The sequence below is a fragment of the Trichosurus vulpecula genome, chromosome 1 (genome assembly GCF_011100635.1).
Source record: "Trichosurus vulpecula isolate mTriVul1 chromosome 1, mTriVul1.pri, whole genome shotgun sequence".
Classification (NCBI taxonomy): Eukaryota; Metazoa; Chordata; class Mammalia; order Diprotodontia; family Phalangeridae; genus Trichosurus; species Trichosurus vulpecula.
In genome coordinates this window covers 72,457,118-72,478,329 of record NC_050573.1, presented here as the reverse complement: position 1 = coordinate 72,478,329, position 21,212 = coordinate 72,457,118, and the positions used below count along the sequence as shown (strand labels likewise).

General features: G+C 47.8%; 3 protein-coding genes across 17 annotated transcripts in view; 1 reads left to right on the top strand and 2 right to left on the bottom strand.

Moving 5' to 3' along the window:
• RANBP3 (RAN binding protein 3) overlaps nt 1–11,160 on the top strand; it is a 95,829-nt gene extending 84,669 nt beyond the window's left edge. For 10 of the 14 annotated variants that reach the window (XM_036754648.1, XM_036754622.1, XM_036754702.1 and 7 more), the window contains 3 exons: nt 199–341; nt 1,776–1,956; nt 4,832–7,198. In XM_036754648.1, the coding sequence (XP_036610543.1) occupies nt 199–341; nt 1,776–1,956; nt 4,832–4,875 (368 nt within the window). In that variant the 3' untranslated portion in view covers nt 4,876–7,198. Of the gene's footprint in view, nt 1–198; nt 342–1,775; nt 1,957–4,831; nt 7,199–9,866 lie in introns of those variants that run through there. The other 4 variants (XM_036754631.1, XM_036754720.1, XM_036754682.1 and 1 more) reach the window with 2 other exon arrangements.
• Nucleotides 9,024–13,104, bottom strand: CAPS (calcyphosine). 2 transcript variants are annotated; one of them, XM_036754751.1, is made up of 5 exons: nt 13,027–13,104; nt 12,171–12,260; nt 11,901–12,078; nt 10,512–10,718; nt 9,024–9,912 (listed from the first exon to the last, which is right to left on the bottom strand). In XM_036754751.1, exons 2-5 carry the CDS (start codon nt 12,248–12,250, stop codon nt 9,811–9,813), a joined length of 567 nt encoding a protein of 188 aa, XP_036610646.1. In that variant the 5' UTR covers nt 12,251–12,260; nt 13,027–13,104; the 3' UTR covers nt 9,024–9,810. The 2 variants fall into 2 exon arrangements, with proteins under 2 accessions (XP_036610646.1, XP_036610636.1); XM_036754741.1 differs by lacking the exon at nt 9,024–9,912 and having other exon boundaries at nt 10,374–10,718; nt 13,027–13,091.
• A 1,869-nt stretch (nt 13,105–14,973) lies between these two features.
• On the bottom strand, nt 14,974–20,862 carry VMAC (vimentin type intermediate filament associated coiled-coil protein). Its single transcript, XM_036751813.1, has 2 exons — nt 20,605–20,862; nt 14,974–16,797 (listed from the first exon to the last, which is right to left on the bottom strand). Exons 1-2 carry the CDS (start codon nt 20,793–20,795, stop codon nt 16,434–16,436), a joined length of 555 nt encoding a protein of 184 aa, XP_036607708.1. The 5' UTR covers nt 20,796–20,862; the 3' UTR covers nt 14,974–16,433.
• Nucleotides 20,863–21,212: the final 350 nt, after the last annotated feature.

The window sequence follows — 21,212 nt, the reverse complement described above, 5'->3', positions numbered from 1 at the left end:
GAGTCTGTGTCCTCTCCAACCTTCTCCAACCCCCCTCCCAGCCTCTGGAGGATTAGCTTAATCATAAAATGGCTAGCTCAGGTGCCTTGAAAGGATTATTGGGATTCGTGCATGTCTGTATTGAGTCTTCTCTCTTTGGGCAGACATGCTGTAGCTCACCTCTTTTCTGACTGACATTCATGGTTTTGTTGCTTTCAGTCATGCGGACCCAGGGAAGCCTGCGACTCATCCTCAACACCAAACTGTGGGCACAGATGCAGATTGACAAAGCCAGCGAGAAGAGCATCCGAATCACAGCCATGGACACTGAGGATCAAGGAGTCAAAGTGTTCCTGATCTCGGTGGGTTCTGGAAGCAGCAAGAGGCAGTTCATTTCTGTCTTAAAATCAAATGGGCGTGTTATTCACATTGCCTTTGACCACATCTAGGGTGGGCTTTGAGTTGTACATGTATGGAGAGAGAACTGAAACAGGTCAAGCAGTCAGCACTTCTGAGCACCAGCTGTGTGCTTAGCCTGTACCTGGCACAGCAGGTGGAGGAGCGGGAAGGAATGGGAGGAAAGAGACACAAGGAAGGAGTCTCCCTCCTGCCTATGAAGATCGAAGAGGGACACCAGACTCCCAGATAGGGAACATTACGAAACACAGTAAAATTCAGGGCTGCGTTTAAATTGAGTGGCAGCAGCTGTAAGGATTGTCAGAACTTAAAAGAAAGATCAGCAAGGGTTTGGCTGGTCAAGGTAGATTTCACAGATAAAGTGGAACATTGAGCTGAGCCTCAAAGAATAGCTGGAATTTAGATAACTACTCACATTTGTGTATAGATAGGATTTTTACCCATGTCTCCTAGTCAAGGACAGTAACCAAGTTAAGGCAGCAGTGATCTTGACTGGTATTGAGGACAGCAAGGAAAACCAGAGTAGAAGAGAGCTGGCTGGGGAGCAAGTTAAAAAGAGCATAGGGCACACTCTTGAACCCTTATAAACCAGGCAGAACAATCTTGATTTACTACAAGAGGAAATAACAATGCATCTTTCCATGAGGCATTCCTAAGATGGGCAGATAGCCTTTGGTAGGACTGGTGTCACTGGAGCATGTCTTGGACTGTTGGTGTTAAGTAGATAGAGGTTGCTTCCCACGCTCCCCCTCAGCTCTTGCTGTCAAGTAGTGGAGTAGAAATGGAGGAGCAGCCACTGTGCAGACTCCTCAGTCCACTCACCTCTCTGAGGAGGTGAATCAGGGCCATCTCTTGTGCTGACCTTGGTGAGCAAGGCATTTAGGTGATTGGAGTCATAGGATTTAGAGCCAGAAGGAACCTTGGAGATTCTCTAATTGAGCTCCCTCATTTTATACATGAGGAAATGGAGGTCCAAACAGGGAAGGTCCAGACTTGGCTTTTAATTGGCAGATTTGACTGAATCCAGGTTTTCTGGCTCCCAGGTGGCTTTTTTCACACCTTTATTTATGTCCTTTTTCCCAGCAAGACAAAATACAAAATTTCTTCTCTGAACTGGTTGTTTGTCTTTTTTGAAATGACTCTCACTGCCCCTCAGTCTTTGCTGCCTCTTCTTACATGTCAGTGTTTTTACTACCTTTGGACTTTCTAATCTGACCTCCCACTCCTTCAATTTGAAGAACCCTGAAACAGAAAGAAGGAAAGTCTCACAAGTTTATAGCTGCACCTGGGCCTTTTGGGCATGGGTCTTTTGTCTCTCCTCCTGCTTTTCCCCCACTCCCAGCCTATTCTCTCTGTGTAACTGCCCTTTGTCTTTGCAGGCCAGCTCCAAAGATACAGGACAGCTGTATGCAGCGCTGCATCATCGGATCTTAGCTTTACGGAGCAGGATAGAGCAAGAACAGGAGACCAAGATCCTGGCTCCAGAGCCTGAAGTGACACAGTCAAATGAGGAAGACAGTGATGATGATGTTCTGGCTCCTTCTGCATCCACTGGAGGGGGTGAGGACTCTGCCCCAGGCTGTCCCAGCTCTAAGTTAATAGTCCAGGATCAGAAAGGGATATATAGGATACAGTTAAACATTGCAGACCAACTGTGCACATAAGTCAAGTCAGCAGGCATTTATTAAGCACCTCCTGTGTGCCAGGCCTAGTACTCAGCACTGGGGATACAGAGAACAGCAAAAACAGTCCCTGCCCTCAAGGAGCTTCATAAAATACAAGATAGAGTAAAATGCTGGTGATCTCATAGGGAAGGCATTGGCATTGAGGGCGACTGGGAAGGACCTTTTGCAGAAAGTGGGATTTTAGCTGAGGAAGACCGAGATGTCTGGAGCTGGAGACGTGGAGGGGGAGCATTCTAGGCATGGCAGCTGGCAAAAAGACACAGAGCTGGGAGGTGGTGCCGTCACTGGATAATAGAAGGAGTGTGAAGGGAGGAAAGTGTAAGAAGGGAGGAAGAAAAATCCAAATGGAGGATTTTACGTTTGAATCTGGAGGTAATGGGGAGCCAGTGGAATTGATTTGTGGGAGAGAGATATGGTGGGAACATGATCAAAACTGTGCTTTAGGAAGATCACTGATAGACCGGAGTGGGGAGAACATTGAGGAAAGGAGACCAACTGAAATGTTACAGCAGTAGTTGAAGCATAAGGTAATGAGTGCTTGTAGCAGTGTCAGAGGAGTGAAGGGGACTTATAGGAGAAATGTTGCAGCGATGTAATGGACAGGACTTGGCAAGGGAGAAGATGGAGGGAGGGGAGGGGTAGTAAGAATGAGGGGTTGATAATGATGCCCAGGTTTTGAACCTTAGGTGATCAGGAAGACATATCCTGAAGAGGGATAGGGACAAAAGAGGTGGGGGAGGTTGGGGGGGAAAATTAATGAGTTCAGTTTTGGACGTTTGAGTTTAAAGTATCTATGAGATACCAATTCAAGATGTCTAATATAAGGTAGTTGGAGATGTGAGCCTAGAGGCTGGATAAGTAGATCTGAGAATCATGCATAGAGGTGTTAATTGAATCTGAGGGGGCTGATGAGATCACTAAGCAAAATGATGGAGTGGGAGAAGAAAGAAGGCCTAGGACAGAGATGAAGAGCAGATGAGACTGAAAAGGAACAGTCAGACAGTAGGAGAACCAGAGATAGCAGGGTCATGAAACCTAGAGAGGAGTGTGATGGACAATGTCAAAGGCTGCAGAGAGGCCGTAGCACCCTGTGCTATGCACTGATGGAGGCCTTTGGCATAACTGTGACCGAGTCCCTGTCCTCTTGGAGTTCATGGTCTAGTGCAAGAGTTCTTCAGTGTTTTTTTTTGTCTGAGACTACCCTAGAAATCTGGCAAAATCTATTGAGAGAGATAGAAACAGGGCAAGCAAGGGATATCCCGGCAATGAACTTTGAATGTCAGCAATTTCTAGATACACTTTGTGTCCTCCTGTCCTTCTCTCTGTCATACTACATTCTAAGAACTAACCTCCACACTTAATGGGTTAGTTTCTCACTCCTGTCCTCTCTTCCTCCCTCTTCCCCTACCCCAGACAAAGCATTTTAACCAGGATCAAATGCTACTGATTGTCAGGGCTTGGCCTTGAGAGGGGTTAGAGCCTTTCCATCCCATAAAAATAGCTACCTACACCCTTTCCTTCATTTTGAGAAAAGGATATTGGTGTCATAGACGTTGCTGGAGACACTCTTATCAGGTGTGACCCTTAAGATTAGACAGGTAAAGAGAGATAGTCAAATGACCATCCTTTTATTAATAACTTGCTGGGCTTATTAATAAAATGATTAAATGATTAAATTACCCAGAAAAAATGGACTGGACATTGTATATAGTAACAGCAATATTGTTCGAAGAATAACTGAATGACTAAGCTATTTTGAGTGTTAAATATTCAGATCAACAAAGGATTTATGAAAGAAGATGCTATTCACCTCCAGACAAAGAACTGAGTAATAGAAATATGCATAGTATGATGTGCGTGCAAAAATTGCGGCCTTCTCCAGTGTGGGGGAGGGAGGCAGGGATTCAGAACTTAAAATGTAACCAAAAAAAAATTTTAAAGGAATGAACTAGAGCCATAGCTTTAAGATAGTTATGTGGGGCCTGCAATGATGTCATCCAAAGCCTTTAAACTTAAAGCTTCCTTTTCTTCACTTCACACAAAAGTACTTGAGAAGCTGTGATCCTTCCAGACCAGGATTAGGGCTGATAGAGGACATTGCCACACATCCCTAACTACAGCCCATTATGAATCAGTCATTTGTGAATATCTTCATAATAACAGTATGAATAACTGACATTTGTATAGCTCCATTAAAATTGCCAAAGCCCTTTATATACATTATTTTATGAGAGCCTCATAACACTTTGAGTTATGTAATATTTTTATTATTTTCCTCATTTTACATATGAGAGCACTGAGGTTCAGAAAGATCAAATGACTTACCCAGAGCCACACAGGTAGCAAGTGAAAGAGATGACATTTGAACTTAGGTCTCTCCCTTTAAAATGCTGAGTTGACAGTTCTTGTGAGATCAGGGAGATGTGCTTCTTTCTGGTGCTTTAGAGTTGTTTTCTTGTAGCCCCCAGAAGGCATATAGGCTTTAACCATGGCTCAGGATTATTTGACCCGGAGGGAGCTGCTGGTCAGATCTGTGGTATTTGGCTTCTTTCCCAAATACAAGATGAAGGTTTCACTAGAAAAATAGCCAGATGAGGGACATGATAAAAAAAAAAAATTCCCAGAGACTTTTTGCTCTGAGATGAGCAGGTCCTCGTCCCAGTTTTACTCCCAAATAACCTATGTGAAAGGATCTGTGGGACTTTGTTCATGGAGGATGAGTGAGGTGCCTCCCTGTGCTTTGCTTTCAGGCACCGGTGATGAAGGGGATGGGCAGACGGTCGGGAGCACATAGCAGCTGGAAGCTCATCTGCTTGCAAGGCTGCTGCTTGTCCACCCCCCCTCCCCGGCAGGCGCCTCGATCGTTCCAGGCAGTGTTGGCGGCTCCAGGACTTAGGAACCATGCATCCCTGTTCTGTTTGTTCGTTTCTTTGGTCTGGATCAGTAGATTCCACACAAAGCAGACTAAGAAAACTGCCTGAATGTGGTTTGGGACATGAAAGCTCATCATATTGATGAGCAGAAAAATAACCTTCCTTCTCCCTCTTTTCATTGAAATGGCATATTGACTTGTCACACAACCCCTTCTCGGGACCTGAGGATTCCGTTTCTTCAGTAGCTCATGTGGCCCCGGCTTCTGGAAACTCATTTTGCAGGAACCCTAGGGCTTCTTGGGACTGTCTGTCCTCCTTCCCTCGTTACCACCTAACTCTCAGAGCCTCTGCCCAGCTGCAGGGAAGCAACACTGAGCAATTTCTATTCCCCTAAATCATCACCCTCAAACTGCTCCACCTCCCAAGTTTGGGCTCCTTGGATAGTGGACAGGCTGAGTATTTTGCATCTTGTCCATCTTACCACAAGGGCAATCCAGCCAGCCTCAGGGCCCCACTCTTTCCACTGGCCCCTGTTGTCCAGGTCCAAGCCCCTAGGCAGCATTGAAGGGCCCAGTGGGTGTTTCATTAACTCCTTTTTCCCCTCCCGTATCCAGTATTGTTTTGGGGGTTTCTATTGTGCTGATCCTTTTTTTAAAAGGTTTATTTTTTTTGTTGGTTTTGAAATTTTTTTTTTTTTTAGTTTTTAATAAGATGCTCTTGTGTGTTGAGAAAGTGAAGCTCTATTGTTTTGTACTTTTCTGTTACTATTTAAGGGAGAGCTAAGCCACTCTATATAATAGGTGTTATATACCTTTTGCTTAGTCAGTTTTGTTCTGGCCAGGTGCAAGCTCACAGATAGATGCCCCTAGGTTGCCCAGTAACAACAGCTAGTGGGGAACACCTGTTAGCCTCCCAAAAGTAATGTGTCTTTCCAACAGCGGGGCCAGTCATGGAGCTAGCATCTTTGGAGTTCTTTAAATTTTTTTTTTCTTTCCCCCTTTGCTATTTTGATACAGTGACTCCTTTTCTCCTGATAATTCCTATTTGCATGAACACCACCATGGGAACAGCTGAGATTAGGATGCTAAAGAGGCTGGGCTCCTTCCCAGTTCACTAACCAGAGGGGAAAGGGACTGTTTCTCCAGCTTAGTCTTCCGATATGGGCAAGATGAAGGGAGGGGAATTGCTCAGCCTTGGCCTGTTCACTTGACCCCATACCATATCAGCTTCACATGTCCTTCCTACCTATGGCGCAACCTAGAGATAACCCCCCAGAATCACCCCCACTGTGCCAGGGAGAGAACAGCTATTGACCAGCATCAAGAAAGAGTTTGGTTTACAGGATATAATCCTGATGTATCCCTAGAGTTTGGGGAGTTATAAGCAAATCTGCAGTTCCTCTTAACACAACTGGATTTGACTTGAGTTCTTGGTGCCCACCACAAATAGGACATTCTTCCTGGGCCTTCCCACAGTAGTGGGAACAGAAGTCCTCTCCATCTAGGATTTTCTTTTGCTTTTGACTACTCTCATCCTGGGACTGTTTTTAGCAGTTTTTCTGGGAGGGCAACATCCCAGCGGTGCCATCAGACCTGGGCTGCTGACAAATAACTTCGTTATCTTCTGGGCTTATTCTTTTCCTCCCCTTCTCTTTGCCAGCGCTGCCTTGATATCAGGACATTTAAACACATTTTCAGATTAGTTAAAGCCCTCCTTGGATGACAAAACTCACAGGTCCAGGGTCCTCACACTCTGCAAGTGAGCTTGGTGCTGTTGCCTCACCCTCCCCAACCCAAATGGTCTCACACTGACTTGGCCAAAGCCCAGAGAGAAGATGGGACCAGCAAGTCTTGGGTCATGTTGGAAAGATCCAGCTGTACTCCCACACAGATCTCACCCACTGTTAGGGTCATTCGAACTTGTCATCTGCTGAGTGGGAACATGCAGCTTCATGTCAGGGCCTTGCAGAATTCTTTCTGAATAGTGAAGGAGGGAGTTGGGGGGGGATATGACAGATTCCACTGCAGCCCATACAAGAAACTGTGTGAATTTGGCCCAGAATTATCTTGAAGCCCCATCCAATGAGAGACATAGGCCAGAGCTAAACTTTATTACACTTCCTGCTTTCAGCCTTAGAAAACTAGTGACAGGTAAAACCAGATAATGCCCATGTGTTTTGGAAGATTTATGTAAGATTGTCATATGAAATGTATTTGGGAATTACATTAAAACTTTTAACAAAAACTTGGGTCTGCTGCCTTGTGCTCTTTGCCACACAAGATTAGAAGTTAAGTTTTTCTGAGGGAAGCTAAAATAACATTCTCAACCTGACCAGGATGAGGTTCAGAGACCTTGTAGGGACCTCATAACAGCCTCTCGACTTTCCAGGTATTTCTCAACAATAAAATCAAGAGTGCAGACAAAGATCAGCTAAACCCCCTTCTAGCTCTGACAGTCTGATTCTGAGTTTGCACATTGAAGGGGGTTAAACTAAATAAAACAGAGACACAGGCCCAGGGCCAGACAGGTCAGGGATAACCTGGTCATTGATTCGTAGGCCTGTAATTCTCTCCTGTTCTTTCCTGTCTTAAAAGTCTGGACCTTGGCTCTTCAGCTGTGGTCACTCCTCCCCAAGTAGGAGGAAGGCTTTCAACTTGGAGTCATCCTGGAGCTAAAACGTGACAGCCATGTCCCACCTTTGTTTCCTCATCTGAAAAGAGAAAGGCGGGAAGGGCTCCCTTCCATCTCTAACACTGTAGCTCTAGGACAGTTTTGGGGAATGGTCATCATTCTTGAATTAAAAGCATTCCCTCTTAGGAGAGAGGTCATGCTGCCTCTTCATGCGTTCTCTTAGGAGAATCCAGGTTAGCCTGACAGCCTCACCTTGCTCAAGCATACTGTCCAAAGAGTCTTCCCCCTCCCAGCAGGTGTTAGGCTCTTGCTCTAGTCCTAATCCTAGAATTTGGATTTGGATGAAACAGAACTCTAAGAGATTGTGACTTAGGATTGTGAATCCTAGACCCAGAGCTGGAAGAAGCCTGAAGGGCCATCCCCTCTCATTTCATAGAAGAGCAAACTGAAGACCTAACTTGGTCAAGAGCATATGGGCAGTGGATGAGCTTAAGAGGCACCCTCTGCATCCCATTCCTCTTAACTCCAGGGATAATGCTTTTCCTGCTGTCTGTGCTGCAGGCTTCACACAGCAGAACTAGCACTCGGCATTCAAAGTCTTTTGTCATTTTTCAAGCGACGCCCTTTCATGGACCTACAACTCCTACCTGAGCAGGTTAAATGCTGAACATCTTCCTCTCAATTCCCTTGTTGCCTTCTTAGTGTCCTCTAGTATCTTAAAGTGATAACTCCCCTCCCACCCCATCCAGTACCCATGCCACTGCACTCCCACCAAGTACCTTTGAGCAGGATCATAGAGATTTAGTCCCTCGTTCATTAGAGATGGAAAAACTTAAAGGTTAAAATGACTCATCCAAGGTCATAGAAGTGGTGATAGCAGATAAGGGATTCCAACCCATCTTCCATCCTCTGCCAGCCAAGGGGAGGGGCCTTTGCCACCCCTATCCCACTTTACCCACCCAGGCTCAGTGGCACCCTTAACCTAGAGCTTTCTCTGAAGGTGGGAGCTGGAGGGGAAGCAAATGTTCTGAGAGAATGGAGTGCCCAGGAGATGCCATCTCACAACCTCAGAGTAAGGAAGGAAAAGAATTCATCTTATCCAATCTGTGTCCAAGTAGGAATTCCCCCTCTGTAGCCCACCTATATTTCCAACCAGGCACCATCCAGTTTCTGCTTAAAAATCTCAGTGGGGGTGGGAGGAGGACATTCTGCTTTGGAACTACTTGTATCAGGAGTTTTTTACTTTTGTCAAGCTGAGAACTGCCTCCCTTTACCTTGCATTTGTTGCTGCACCTAGTTCTGTCCTTTGTAACCAAGGAAAGCCAATTTTACCTCTTCCCTAGAACACCTCTCCAAATACTCTTAGATAGGTTCATGTACCTCCCCTACCTACAGTCTCCTGCCTCCCATCTGTTTAATAATGAACAACAAGGCAACAAAGTTGAGAGGCCAGCAGGGAGCATGGATTTCATTTGAAAAGCGGGTACAAGGGGGCAGATTTGGAGAAGAGGGGGAAGGGTAGTTTCCCAGGCCAAACAAGCCAAGCTGCCTAGAGGGCCACAGCCTGTGCCAACCTCCTTGTGAGATGGGGGCAGGGATGGGAGGGCCAGTGATGAGTACTGGGTCTGGATAGGAGGCTTGCATGGGTCTCTCATGCATGCCCAGGAGATTGGAGGGGGAAGCAGTGGAGTATCAGAAGCACGGGGGGAAACCCCTTATGGAGTGAGGGGACTATTGATAACCAGTTTCAGGGCAAATTGAGAACCCACCCTTTCTACTTCTTGAATAGCTTTAGGAGGACTGGATTTTAGGGGAGGAAGGAGTCTTGGAGATAAGCCAGAGAGGTCTGTGGGGTGTAGAAGGCCTGAATGACCACCCCAGGTCAATCACTTCATCTGTGGAAGGGAGAGATTGGACTAGGTGGTCTCTGAGTTCCCTTCCACCACTGCACCAAAGGCCCAGTGGAGGGAAGGGACTTTACCCACATCCAAATGGGTCAGAAAGAGGTAGAATCAGCATTTGAATCTATTTCCTCTGACTCCAAATTTGGTGATACTAAAGCTTTCCCAAAATCCTGAATCAAGGAGTAGGCTGGGGGTGGAGGTGGTTAAGCTGAGGCAGAGAAAGATGAACTGGTTTGGGGTGGGGGAGGGCAGGGGAGAATGGCTCTAGCCTAGTCAAGGGCTGGGCTTCTGGTTCCTTCCCTTGGGTCTGGGAAGCATTGGTCACAGTTGCCAGGCACTGGTCATCATAGCCACAAACTCTTCATCTGTGTCCACAGAAGCACTCAGGCCACTGTAGTAGTCCAGGAACTCCGCCGCAGTGACCTGCAGAGGAACAGAAGGAGTCTGCCATCCCTAGCCTGTCCTGTTCTTGCCCATCCTGCCACGTCCCCTTCAGTGTGGAAGGGGAAGGTGTTCAGACACCAAGAAGCAAGGCCATACAATGTGGTGCGAAGAGCACCTGCTTTGGGGTCAGGAAGACTGGCTTGGAATCCTGGCCCTGCTTACTAGCTGCACACCCTGGAATAAAAGGGCCTTAGATCCCTCCTTTTAAAGAGAGGAGGTTGGACTAGAATCGGGGCATCTTCACCTTTTTTTGTGTGATGGACCTCCTTGGCAGCTTGGTGAACCTTAGGGACCCTTTCTCAGAATAATGTTTTTAAATGAATAAAAAATAAAATACATAGGATTACCAAGGAAACCAGTTGTGTTGAAATACAGCTTTCAGAATTAAAAACAAAGTTCCTAAAGCCCAGGTGAAGAACCCCTGAACTACATGATCCTTTGGATCCCCTGAAGTTTTCATTCTTTTAAGCTCTTCTAACTCCTAGAGAACAGAGAAACTTGATGATGAACTGACCAACATGTGCATGAAGCCAAGGGGCCAGACCAGGGGCAAGGAGGTGGGAGGGAGGCCTGGCTACCTGCCCATCCTTGTCGCCAGCATCAAAGTTGTCCAAGAAGTTCCGGAACACGTCATCCTCTGTCCACTCGCCACTCTGAAATTTGGGGTGTTTCCGACCATTGTAAATGCCCCGAAGGTCATCCACAGTCACCACGCCATCTCCACTTCTGTCCAACTTGGCAAAGGCAGCTGAAATGACATCCTTCCGGGCCTTAGACATGGGTGGCTGGGGGTGAGGGGAAAAAGCAAAATAATTAAGGATGTGGTCCAGGGGGGAGGGGAAGCAGGAACCTATGGAAAGATCTCAGTTGTCTGAGAATTTGTGGGTTACTATAGAAGGTGGCAAGCAATGGAATGATGACAGCAAGAAAGTCTGGTCTCAGACCTTTCTTTGCCTCTTTGTGGCCTTAGCAAGTTACTTCCCCCTTATGTGTGTCATTTTCCTCTCAGTTGAAGAGTGGGGGGGAGGTTGTGGGACTCTTGGAGGGGGAATGTCCCAGTATCTGTGGGGAAAGACCTCGTGTTTGGTTCCTTCATAGAAGGGAGTTAGAATGGCATCCTCTGGTCCCACATTAGATATATCCACCTGGATGACCCATGACTCCAACTCAGCATGTCCCAAACAATAAAATCTTTCCCCAAAATTCCAGCCTTCTAAACTTTCTATTTCTTTTCAGGGTGACACTATCCTCTCAGTTCTCAACCTCACAACCTTTGACTCCCTAATCTCCCTCACCCTACCTAGTTGGCATCTGTACCCCCTCCTCTGACTCAGACCCTCATTAACTTAGCTTCCTAAATGTCCTGCCTGCTTCTAGACCTCCTTCTCCAGTCCATCTTCCTCACAGCTACCTAAGCAAGGTCGCTGGATCCCTCCCCTCCTTAAACACCTTCAGTCAGTTCTTTATTGCCGTTAGGATAAATTACAGATTCCTGTTTGGTATTTAAAGTATTTCACAACCTGGTCCAACCTCCTCACCTTCGTGTCCTCCCTGAAGCCAAACCCACCAATCTGCTTATAACATTCCATCTCCTGCTTTTGTGTGGGCTAGGCTCCCTTCTTGGAAGGTACTCCCTTCTCACCTCCTCCTCCTCCCAGAATGCCTGGTTGGGTCTTTTTTTCCCCCTCCAAATATTAGTTCAAGGCCACTTCCAGCCTTCCCAAATTACCATGTATATAATTTGTATAGACTTTGTATTGACTTTTCTGTTAATGTGTTTCCCCAATAGAACATAAGCCCCTTGAGGGCAAGGATTTTTTGTTTTATGTCTTTGTCTCCCCAGAACTGAACCCAGTGCTTGCTTGGCACAGCAATGCCTGTTGAGTCTACATTTAGGTGGTTCACCAGGGTGCAGGGAAGCTCCCTTTTCTGGAAGGGTTATGCCTAAGGGGAGCAAGTATCCTCACCCGTAGGGCTCGAAGAAACTCCTCCAGGTCTAAGGTCCCATTGCCATCACGGTCCCAATGCTTGCAAATAAGCTCAGCCTCACCAGCCTCCAGCGCCAGCCCTATCTCCTCCAGCCCCCGATGAAGTTCATCGGCATCTAAAGCCCGACTCCTGTTGGCATCCAGTCGACGAAAAAACCTGGTGGGTTGAGGAATAGAGAGGTAGCTGGCTGCAGGGTAGGATGGACCTGGGTGGGACCCAACCAGAAGTTTCGGGGGGAGGAGAATTACCTGGCCAGGCCTTTGATACCAGATGCCCCACGTTCTAGGCACTTTGCTCGAAGTTTCTCAATGGCATTGGTGGCCTCCATAGTGAGTGAACTGAAAGAAAAACCAACCCCTGTGGAAGGAGTGCGACCCTCTTCACACACCCCTGGGTCTCCTTCATGCCAGTTCCTGTCATCATGATGTCACTTTGTAACCACCACCCCCCCCCCACACACACCCCCGAGTTTCCCTCATGCTAGTTCTTGTCATCATGATGGCACTCTGTAACCCTCCAAACCCCTTCCTTGAACAGAGTAAACTGAGGGACCACTATCCCCTCCCATACACCGTGTCCTCCTTCATCCTGGCTCCTGCCTCCTTCAGAGCTTTGTTTGCTACAACACACCTACATCAACATACCCTTGTAAATGAGGGAAAAAGAGTTCACGAGCCTTTCTCCCTTTAGCTCCTCCATGCAGAGCCTGTACCCTGTTTCCTTACCCGTAATCCCAGGAGTCAGATGGCTGGCAGCCCTTCTGGCTCCTCCCTTACCCTACAGAGTACAGAGGCCCAAGCTTTCAGGCCTACCTCATTGTAACCTGAGAGCCCAAAGCTGTACAGCTTTGAATCAGGCTTGGATGGGAGGGGGCAGTATGGGTCAGCTCAGTACCAGGAATCTTCTAAGTGTTAGGGCCACTCTCCGAGAGCCTGGATAGGTGCCAGGATTCTTGGGAGGGGGCGTAGGATTGCTCACAGGAGGGCAATACAAATAACTGCTTTCACAAAGCTGAGAATTCCAAAAAATGTAAACTCTGACCAATCCTTTGCCCAGGTAGTGGAGGTACCTCCCTCCCTTTGCCCCCCAATACCTCCCACTCACCTTTCTTCAGATTGTGCTGGCCTGGAAGTTTCCTCTGGGCTTCTACAGAGTTCTGCCCCAGCACCAGAAATCAGCGTCCTAGCTGGCAGGCCACGTTGCTAAGGGACCAAGTGTCCACTGGGGCTGGGAGGAGTCATAACCCTCCCAGCTGTAACCCTCTCGGCACCTAGGGCCTTATGCCTGGAGCTAGCAACTGTTATCCCAGGCTCTGGGGACATTGATGGGGGCTGGGCTCGGCAGCGGGACAGGCATCTACCCCAAGTTCTAAGAAGGTACGAAGTGGCTGCAGACCAGGCCCCTACAAAATACCAACTTCGGCCCTGCCTGCCTTTTCCCTGAAGGATCTACATCATTTATTTAGTTGGCCCTGGGCTCAGTGTCACAGTGCCAGGTAGGGATGATCTGGAGGAGAGAGATAAGGCTAGGATTTCAGAGACCTCTGTTTGAGTCCCAAATTAGAGGTAGGAACTTGGCTCCGAATGCCTGCCCTGGAAGACACTTCTGTGCTCTGGGCCTCAGTTCCCTGTTTTGTAGAATGGATGCATTTGGTGAAATGCTCTTTAAAAACTCCCTGTTGACTCTAAATCCCAGACCCTGTGAATGAGCCGTTGCAATTGGAACACTGAATCTGAAGGGGGAGAGGAAGGACAAATACCTCCCCTAACAGGCACAGAGATCCTGTGATTTCAGGCAGGTGGCATGATTGTGTGACCAGGAAGTATATGGGAGGAGGTGGGGCATCCTCCCTGGGCTTAGGAATCAGTCAACTAACATATGGTTTAGAGAAAAGAATGCTGGATTTGGAGTCAGAGGAAGGATCTGGGTCCAGTTCCCTGCCCTGCTGATGACTACACTGTGTTACAATGACCATTAGAACTGGACTCAGTTTCCCAAACTGTTAAAGAGAGGCTGGACAATGGCACTTAAACACCATATGGAGTGGCAGTGGCATCAGACTGTCAGCAGTGGGCCAGGCCTCAGAATCCTTTAAGGAGGCAGGGGAAGACTAAGGAAAAGTTTTCTGAGATAAACAGGTCCCTTCCCCACCCTAACACCCCACCCATCAGGAACTTAGCCTAGATCTCTCCTCACCCCCTCGCCCACCAGGGACTTGGAGGAAGTTGAAGATGGATGCTCCAGCATCAGCTCCCTCTTAGGGGGCCCCGATACAAGCTAGGCCAGCTGACAGAAAAGGAATAGGATAGCCCAGTTCTGCCCCCTCCCTATTCATGGCAAGGGAGTTACCTCATTTGGTTTACTCTCATGAGTCCTGCCTCCCCTTGTTACAAGTGCCAGAGGGCAGGCACCAGAAACCTCAACAAAATTAGAGGTCCCCACCTCCCTCCCATTCTCCTAGAGCAGAAAACAGGGACATTCTTCTCTTACAGAGCTAGCATTGTTAGCTAAAAAGGCACTGTCACAACATCCTACACAAATACAGGTCGGGTGGGGTAGGAAGAGAGATCAGACCACTGAGAAACTGTGTCCCAAAAGAAACAACAGTGGACTCAGAGGCAGGCAACGTAGGTTCAAATTCTTGCTCTCTCACTTGCTAGTTGTGTGACTTTAGGCATGTTATTTGCCCTCTCTGGGCCTACTTCTTCTGTCAAATAGAAGGGTTAGGCTAGGTGATCTCTAAGGTTCTTCTAGCTCTGAATTGAAGCCTTGCTGCCCACTAGCACAATGGACCCCCTGTGCAGGACAGGCAGAGGCACAGGCAGCAGGATGCACGGGCCTTTGTTCTATCTACCTACGCTATTTGTTGGATGGAGGCTCTGAGGAACAGAAATGGAATTCCCTGAGTTAGCTGACCCCTGTTCCGTTTAGTTGACCCCTGACAGCCCTCTGTGACCTCCCCTGGCCCACTGTGTGCAAAGCCAGGGCAGATGTGAGGAGGCCCTGCATGCTTCGATCAGAGAATTAAGGAAACAAAGGGGCAAGACTTTCTCCTTTTACTTGCTTTTATAAAAAGTGAAATGTTTATCCTCAAGTGGTGAACTTTCCCTTTAACAGCTCGGTTTGAGAATAACCCCATAGAAAACAGACATGTAAAATATAGACATCTATTAGATATAAAAAAGGATTTCTAGTTGGCTACATAGAGCTGCATATAGAGCTTCCACCCAGTCTGTATTCCATAGTCTGTGCTCTTCTAAAGAGGTGTCCAGGTCAAATCCTGGTACCATCAACTCCAAATGAAGATTCGAATTCTTCTTTTAGGCTGGAATTCTGCTCCATTGAGTATCACCTGACATCAGAGAATCATTCAGCAGAGCATGGAAACCACTGTTTTCTTATCCAGAAGTTTTCCCTGTAACAGGCCTTGAGGAAACCAGCTGGCTCAACATTAGAAGGTGAAGAAGTATAAGCCCTGGCCAAACCTTCCAACCATCTGATATGAATGGAGGTTAGTTGGGCCACTTGGGAAAACAACTCCCACTTGAATTTTTAAAAACTCAAGAACAAATGTAGTATTTGAAAAAGAGTATTTTAAAATATACTTAAACTGCCTATTAAAGCTGATAGAAAAGTGTGAGTGGCTTAGAACACAGGCTACATATTAAATGAGCAAACCTTTGCGTCCCAGATCACTACTGTATTATTCAAAATAAGAAACTCCTTCTAATTCCTCGAGGAGTTTCTCTGCTACCTCTAGGGATGGCACTGTTTTCAAAGTATGGATCACTGTCAAGGCTGCTAACAGGAACAGGAAGCTAGCAGAGGGAATGGGGAAGGAGAAGAGCCCCAGGGTTTTTTCTTTTAAGCCTCAGTGATCTGGAATAATGTGATCTTCAGAAATGCCAATCTATCTACCCTTTCCAACTACATGTTGATTTTACCTTTTCCAAGTCTGGGGTTTCTCCAGGATGGTGTTAACTGACTGGAGACTCAGTTCTCCCAAGAAGTCAGGTCCACTATCAATAACCTTCACTGTACTGTTATACCCAGAAACCCTTCTACTACCAAACAGGACCACCTGGCTCCCAAGCCCAATTGGGAATTAGAGAAACTGCCCCCCAGAGTCAAGCTATGTTTTTCCTTTAAACTTCTCTCTTACTAAGACAGTGCCTCCCTTGTTGAGATGCTAGTCTATATTCACCCTGAGTTTGAAGGTCCTGCAGAGAGGAATCTTTTTAAGGAGAGGAGAGACTGGGGGCGAAGGGGGAAACTATGTTCCTGAATCTAGAACTGGAGAGTTTTATAGACCATGGCTCCTCTCCTGAAAGACAGGTGGGTTTACAAGGTCCCGTGTCGCACTGGGGCAGGGCCAGGAACGGACCCAGAATTGCTTCTCTGAGGGATGACCTGGAGGACCCTCATCCCTCAGGTTTTAATGGCTACCACCACAGGGAGAAGGACTGGAAAGAAGCCCCTGGAGGAAGGGAGAGGCTAAGAGGCAGGACAGCTCACACCGTAGTTCCAAACATAGTTTGGTCCAAGTCCTTGTCATCTAGATCATCTTCACTGAGAGAGAAGGCCTGACTGTTGGAGAGTGGGCAGGTAGGTCCATCAGTCTCGGGTGCACCATCAGGGAGTGGGGAACTGCTGGCACTCGGCGGCCCTGACCCAGCCAGAGGGCCAAGCTGCTCCCCTTCAGCCATGTAGGCCAACAGGCTGTCCAGCAGGGGCCGACGCTGGCAGATTTTGTGCAACAGCTCACTGCGATGCTTCAGCTGCACGATCAGGGCGTCTTTCTCCTGAATCACAGTCAGAAGCTTCTGGACAGTCCCCTCTGAAGAAAAGAGCTTTTCCTGAAGATCTGCGATCTCTCTTCGCAGGGGCGGGGATGCACACCAGGAAAAAACAAACAAACAAACAAACAAAAAATCTTTTGGTCTCATTCAATTCAACAAGCATTTATTAAACCCCTGTCAGACATTGCTAAGATCTGGGATTACAAAAGTAAAAATGAATCTTCCCTGTCCTCAAGGAGCTTACCTCCTACTGGAAGGATGCAACTTTTACAAAATAAGTATACAAGGAAATCTGAGAAGGGAGAAAGTACTAACTATGGGAGGAGGGAACAGGATAGGCTTGCTTTCCATAGGAGGCAGCGCCTAAGCGAAGCCCTAAAGGCTGCTCGGGATTCTAAGTAGAGGATTCTAGGCATAGGGGGATGGGTGGCCCACAGGATAGAAAGGCACAGAGGCAGAAGATGGGACTCTGAGTTTGAGGAAGACCTAGTATTTGGCAGTGTGGCCAGAAGGTAATGTATGTGAAGGGGAATACTAGGAAATAAGTCCAAAAGGTAGGTTAGAGGCAGATGGTGAAGGACTTTAAATGTCAAATGAGGAAACTGTATTTTTTCCAAAAGCAACAGAGTCACTGAAGATCACAGGGGCTGGATATTCATGGTCAAACCTGTGACTCAGGAATATTGCTTCAGCGGCTGTGTGAAAGATGCACTGGAGAACAGAGAGGCTGGAAGTAGGCAGAATAATGAGAAGACCAGTGGCTGGAGTGCTTAGGAAAACCAGAGTTCAGGTTTAGCCTCAGACACTTACTTAGCTGGGTGGCCCTAGGGAAGTCACGTAACTCTACCTGCCCTGTTTTCCTCAACTGTAAAATGGCACCTAACTCACAGGTTTGTTGTGGGCATCAAATGCGGTATTTGTAAAGTGCTCCCAAGTGTGCCCAGCACATAGTAGGTGCTTACTAAAATGCTTATTTCCTCCTTTCCTAGTACAAGTGAGAGCTGATGAGGGCCCAAACTAGGGTTCTGGTTGCGTGAGTAGAGAGAAAAGGAACAATGTGAGGAATGTTATGAAGATAGAAATGACAAGACATATTTTATATATAGAGTGTGAGGAAAAATGTGCCAAAGATGACTCAGACACTATAAACCTAAGTGACTGGAAGAATGGTGGCATCCTCAACAGAAATGGAGAAGACCGGAGGAAGTTGGGATCAGGGGCAAGACCACAAGTTTTGTTTTGGACATGGTGAGTATGAGATGCCCAAAGGCACGTCCAGAGGTAGAAACAAGCAGCAGGCAGCTGCTGCCTCAGGACTGGACTTCAGGACCAATTAGGACTAGATATTTAAATTGAGGAGTCATCTACCTGTATGGAGATGATAATTGGACCTAGTGGAGCTGATGAAATCACCTGGGGAGAATGAAAAAGAGAGATGAGGACCCAGAACAAAACCCTGGAGGACATCCATGTTCAGAGGGGAGAAGACAGATGCTGAACTAGCAAAGGATCAAATCAAAAACTTTATATAAGGTCCTCTGTAAACCTTTAGGCAGGCTTGAAACAATTCACCCCCTTTCCTTGTTTACCCAGTGGAATAATGACAATTCACATTTCAATACTGATTCAAGGTTTGCAAAGTGCCTTCCTAGCAAGAACCCTATGAGGTAGGTAGTATAAATATTACCTCCAGTTTACAGATGAGAAAACTGAGGCTGAGAAGTATAGTAACTTGACCAAAGTCATACTGTTAGATCCAGGACTTGAACCCAAGTCCTGCGCTTTTCTGGCTACTCCACACTGCTCTTCTGACACTCAGGCTATTCACATTCATTGTTTTGTCTCCTCCCAAGAAACCCTGGCCAAAACCCACCCAGGAAGCAATCTTTCTTGCTGAAACTTGTCCCTAGGGCCACAGAAATGAGGACCTCACCACAGACCAAGAACAAGCTGGGCATCCGGGGCTTAACGCACCCCCCACTGGGAAGTAGCACCATGTGGTAAGAGAGCCCTGGTCTGGAAACCAGGAGGCCTAGGGACGTCTCTGTTCTAGACTATTGCCTTCCAATCTAATTGGCCTCCGTGCTGTTCAGTTCTTCTCTCTCCAATCCAGCTTTTATGGACTGCTGCTTGAATAAACTTCCTGAAACTCTATCCTGTATTTTAAAAAAAAAAACTTCCAGGGGCTCCTCATTGTATCTTAATAATTGCACACCAAATAAAAGCATAGAACATTACAGCCTTGCATTAGAGGCCCTCTCTAGCCTGGCCCCAACCTACCTTTCTAGCTTTACTTCACTGGAGTCTCCTTTGCACAGTATGACATAGCTAAGCAGAATACTCTCATCCCTGTTCCTAGTTCTCATCTTGCTCTTTCCTGTCTGCAAGACTTTGATCATATTACTCCCATCCCCCCCCCACCCCCATCAGTTTAATTCAACACACTGAACAATCTCTACCTAGTATAGTATTGCCTTTCTACAGGAACCACCTTAGGGTCCACTTCCTCCAAAAAGCCTTTTTTGGACTACCATCACTCCTCTTCCACCCTCCCCCCGCCCCTTCCTCAGATTTCTTACGGTATTTTGTCCAGACCTCTCCTTTATGGTTATTCCATTCACCCTTATACCTTAGCCATCCAAGTCTTCCCCTCTAGTCCTTAAGAGTGGGGCCTATGCCTGTGCTGCTATTCCTAGTGCCTTGCACATCGGATAAGGAGAGAGACCAGACATAACTTTATTAGGATAACAAAGCCCCAGGTGAGGGGACTCCCTTTACCAATGCAGGTTAGCAGCTTACAACCTCAGAGAGTTACCTAGACCACTACAAGGTTAAATGATTTCCCAGGCTCACTCAGCTAGGAGGTATCAGAGACAGGATTTGATTGCAGGTCTTGCCTGTACCAAGGCTGGCCCTCTCTCCACTATGACATGGATGCTGCCTTGCACAAAGAAGTCACTTCATAAACGTTTGTAGACTTAAACACCTCAGACAATTCTACACTTGTAAATTGTAATTTACAATGACAAGATCACAAGTACTTACCCAGTCCCCTTAAGTAACTAATAGTCTCCCCAATCTTTTCAAAAACTCCTTCATCCCCTTGACTTCCCTCAGACCTCCTTTTCCCCTCCCTCTCTTGGTCCCCAAGTTCCTCTGTATTCTTCCAGTCCCTTCTAAGCCCTCTTCAGTCTCTCATCACTTCCTTCTCAGTATTATACCATGCTCCACTTTCTCTAGGAATCTTTCAAGTCCTCTTAGTGTCTTCAGGACCCTTCAATCCAGTCCCTCATGTTTCTGACCCCTCTCCAGTCTTTTAAGACCCAACTGTCCCATTACCCCCAAGCTCCTTGCGGTCTCTGGATTCTCTTATTCCTTCACAAACTCTTGCTCAGTCCCCTGGTCCTTCCTCCCCATACCCAGCTCACTTCTCCCCTTTCTCACAGACTCATTTCTCCCACCCCCAGCCCCTTCAGAGCCCCCATCACTCCTGCAGCCTCCCATCACTCCCACAACCTCCCTCACTATCCCAAGCCCCCTCAGTCTCCAGTTTTCTTCCTCTGAATCCTCCCATTATTCCCCTAGGCCCCCCTCTCAGTCGTCCCATCACTCCCCCTTCCCAGTTCCCCACAATTTCTCCCTCGCACCCCAATACTTCTCCCAGTCCCCTACACTCCCCCTCACAGCCTCCCCAATACTACTCCTACCCCTTCTCATGATTCCCTCCTCAGTCTCCCAAATACTCCCCTTCCCGGTCCTCCTAACAGTTCCCTGCCCAGCTCCCCCAACCTCAGATCTCCCAGCCCACCCCTTCCCAGCCCTCCACCCCCACCCTCTCCCAGCCTCCTCCCCACCCTCTCGGGCCGCGGCTCCCGGCCCTCACCGGTCCTTGGCCCGGCCCAGCTCCCGGAGCGCCCCACGCAACTGCTCGTCCTTGCGGATGAGACTCTCCGCCTGCTCCCGCACCGTGCGCTCCGCCGCCCCGAGCCGCGCCTCCAGCTCCGCAGCCCGCCGGTGTACGGCAGCCAGGTGAGCGTTCGCCTCTCGGATCTGCACAGGGGACGGGCCCGACATGGCCCCGCCAGACCCCTCACCTTACTCCGGAAACCGCCGCCGGACCCAGAGACTCCGCCCCGCCCCCTCATAGAGACCAATCACCGCTCACAACTCGACCTGTTGGAGCCAATCCACACCTAACCACCTCGACAGGCCCCGCCTATTCGTCTCGACCAATCCTCACCTACGAACACTGACCAATCCCTGCTCATCCATCTCTACCATGCCAGGCCTGCCTATGCTATTTCAGGCAATACCGCCCCTCTAATTTAGCCAATCCTCGCTCACCAGGCATCTTCTGGCTCAATGAATGCCCACCCACTTCATCCCAGCCCTTCCCACTCCAGCCAATCCGTTGACTCTGAAAATGCTCCACCCCTGGGGCCAACTCCTCCCTCTTCATACAGGCTCCGCCCCCGATCTAGGCTGTCCGTG

Bases quoted from the DNA above. Each gene is read 5' to 3' on its own strand.
- CAPS (XM_036754741.1), bottom strand. From the start codon at position 12,250: ATGGAGGCCACCAATGCCATTGAGAAACTTCGAGCAAAGTGCCTAGAA. The intron at 12,079-12,170 runs GTAATTCTCCTC...TCAACCCACCAG, and splicing joins GGTATCAAAGGCCTGGCCAG to GTTTTTTCGTCGACTGGATG. The intron at 10,719-11,900 runs GTGAGGATACTT...CCTCACCCCCAG, and splicing joins AGTTTCTTCGAGCCCTACGG to CCACCCATGTCTAAGGCCCG.
- VMAC (XM_036751813.1), bottom strand. From the start codon at position 20,795: ATGTCGGGCCCGTCCCCTGTGCAGATCCGAGAGGCGAACGCTCACCTG. The intron at 16,798-20,604 runs GTGAGGGCCGGG...GCCCCTGCGAAG, and splicing joins CTGGGCCGGGCCAAGGACCG to AGAGATCGCAGATCTTCAGG.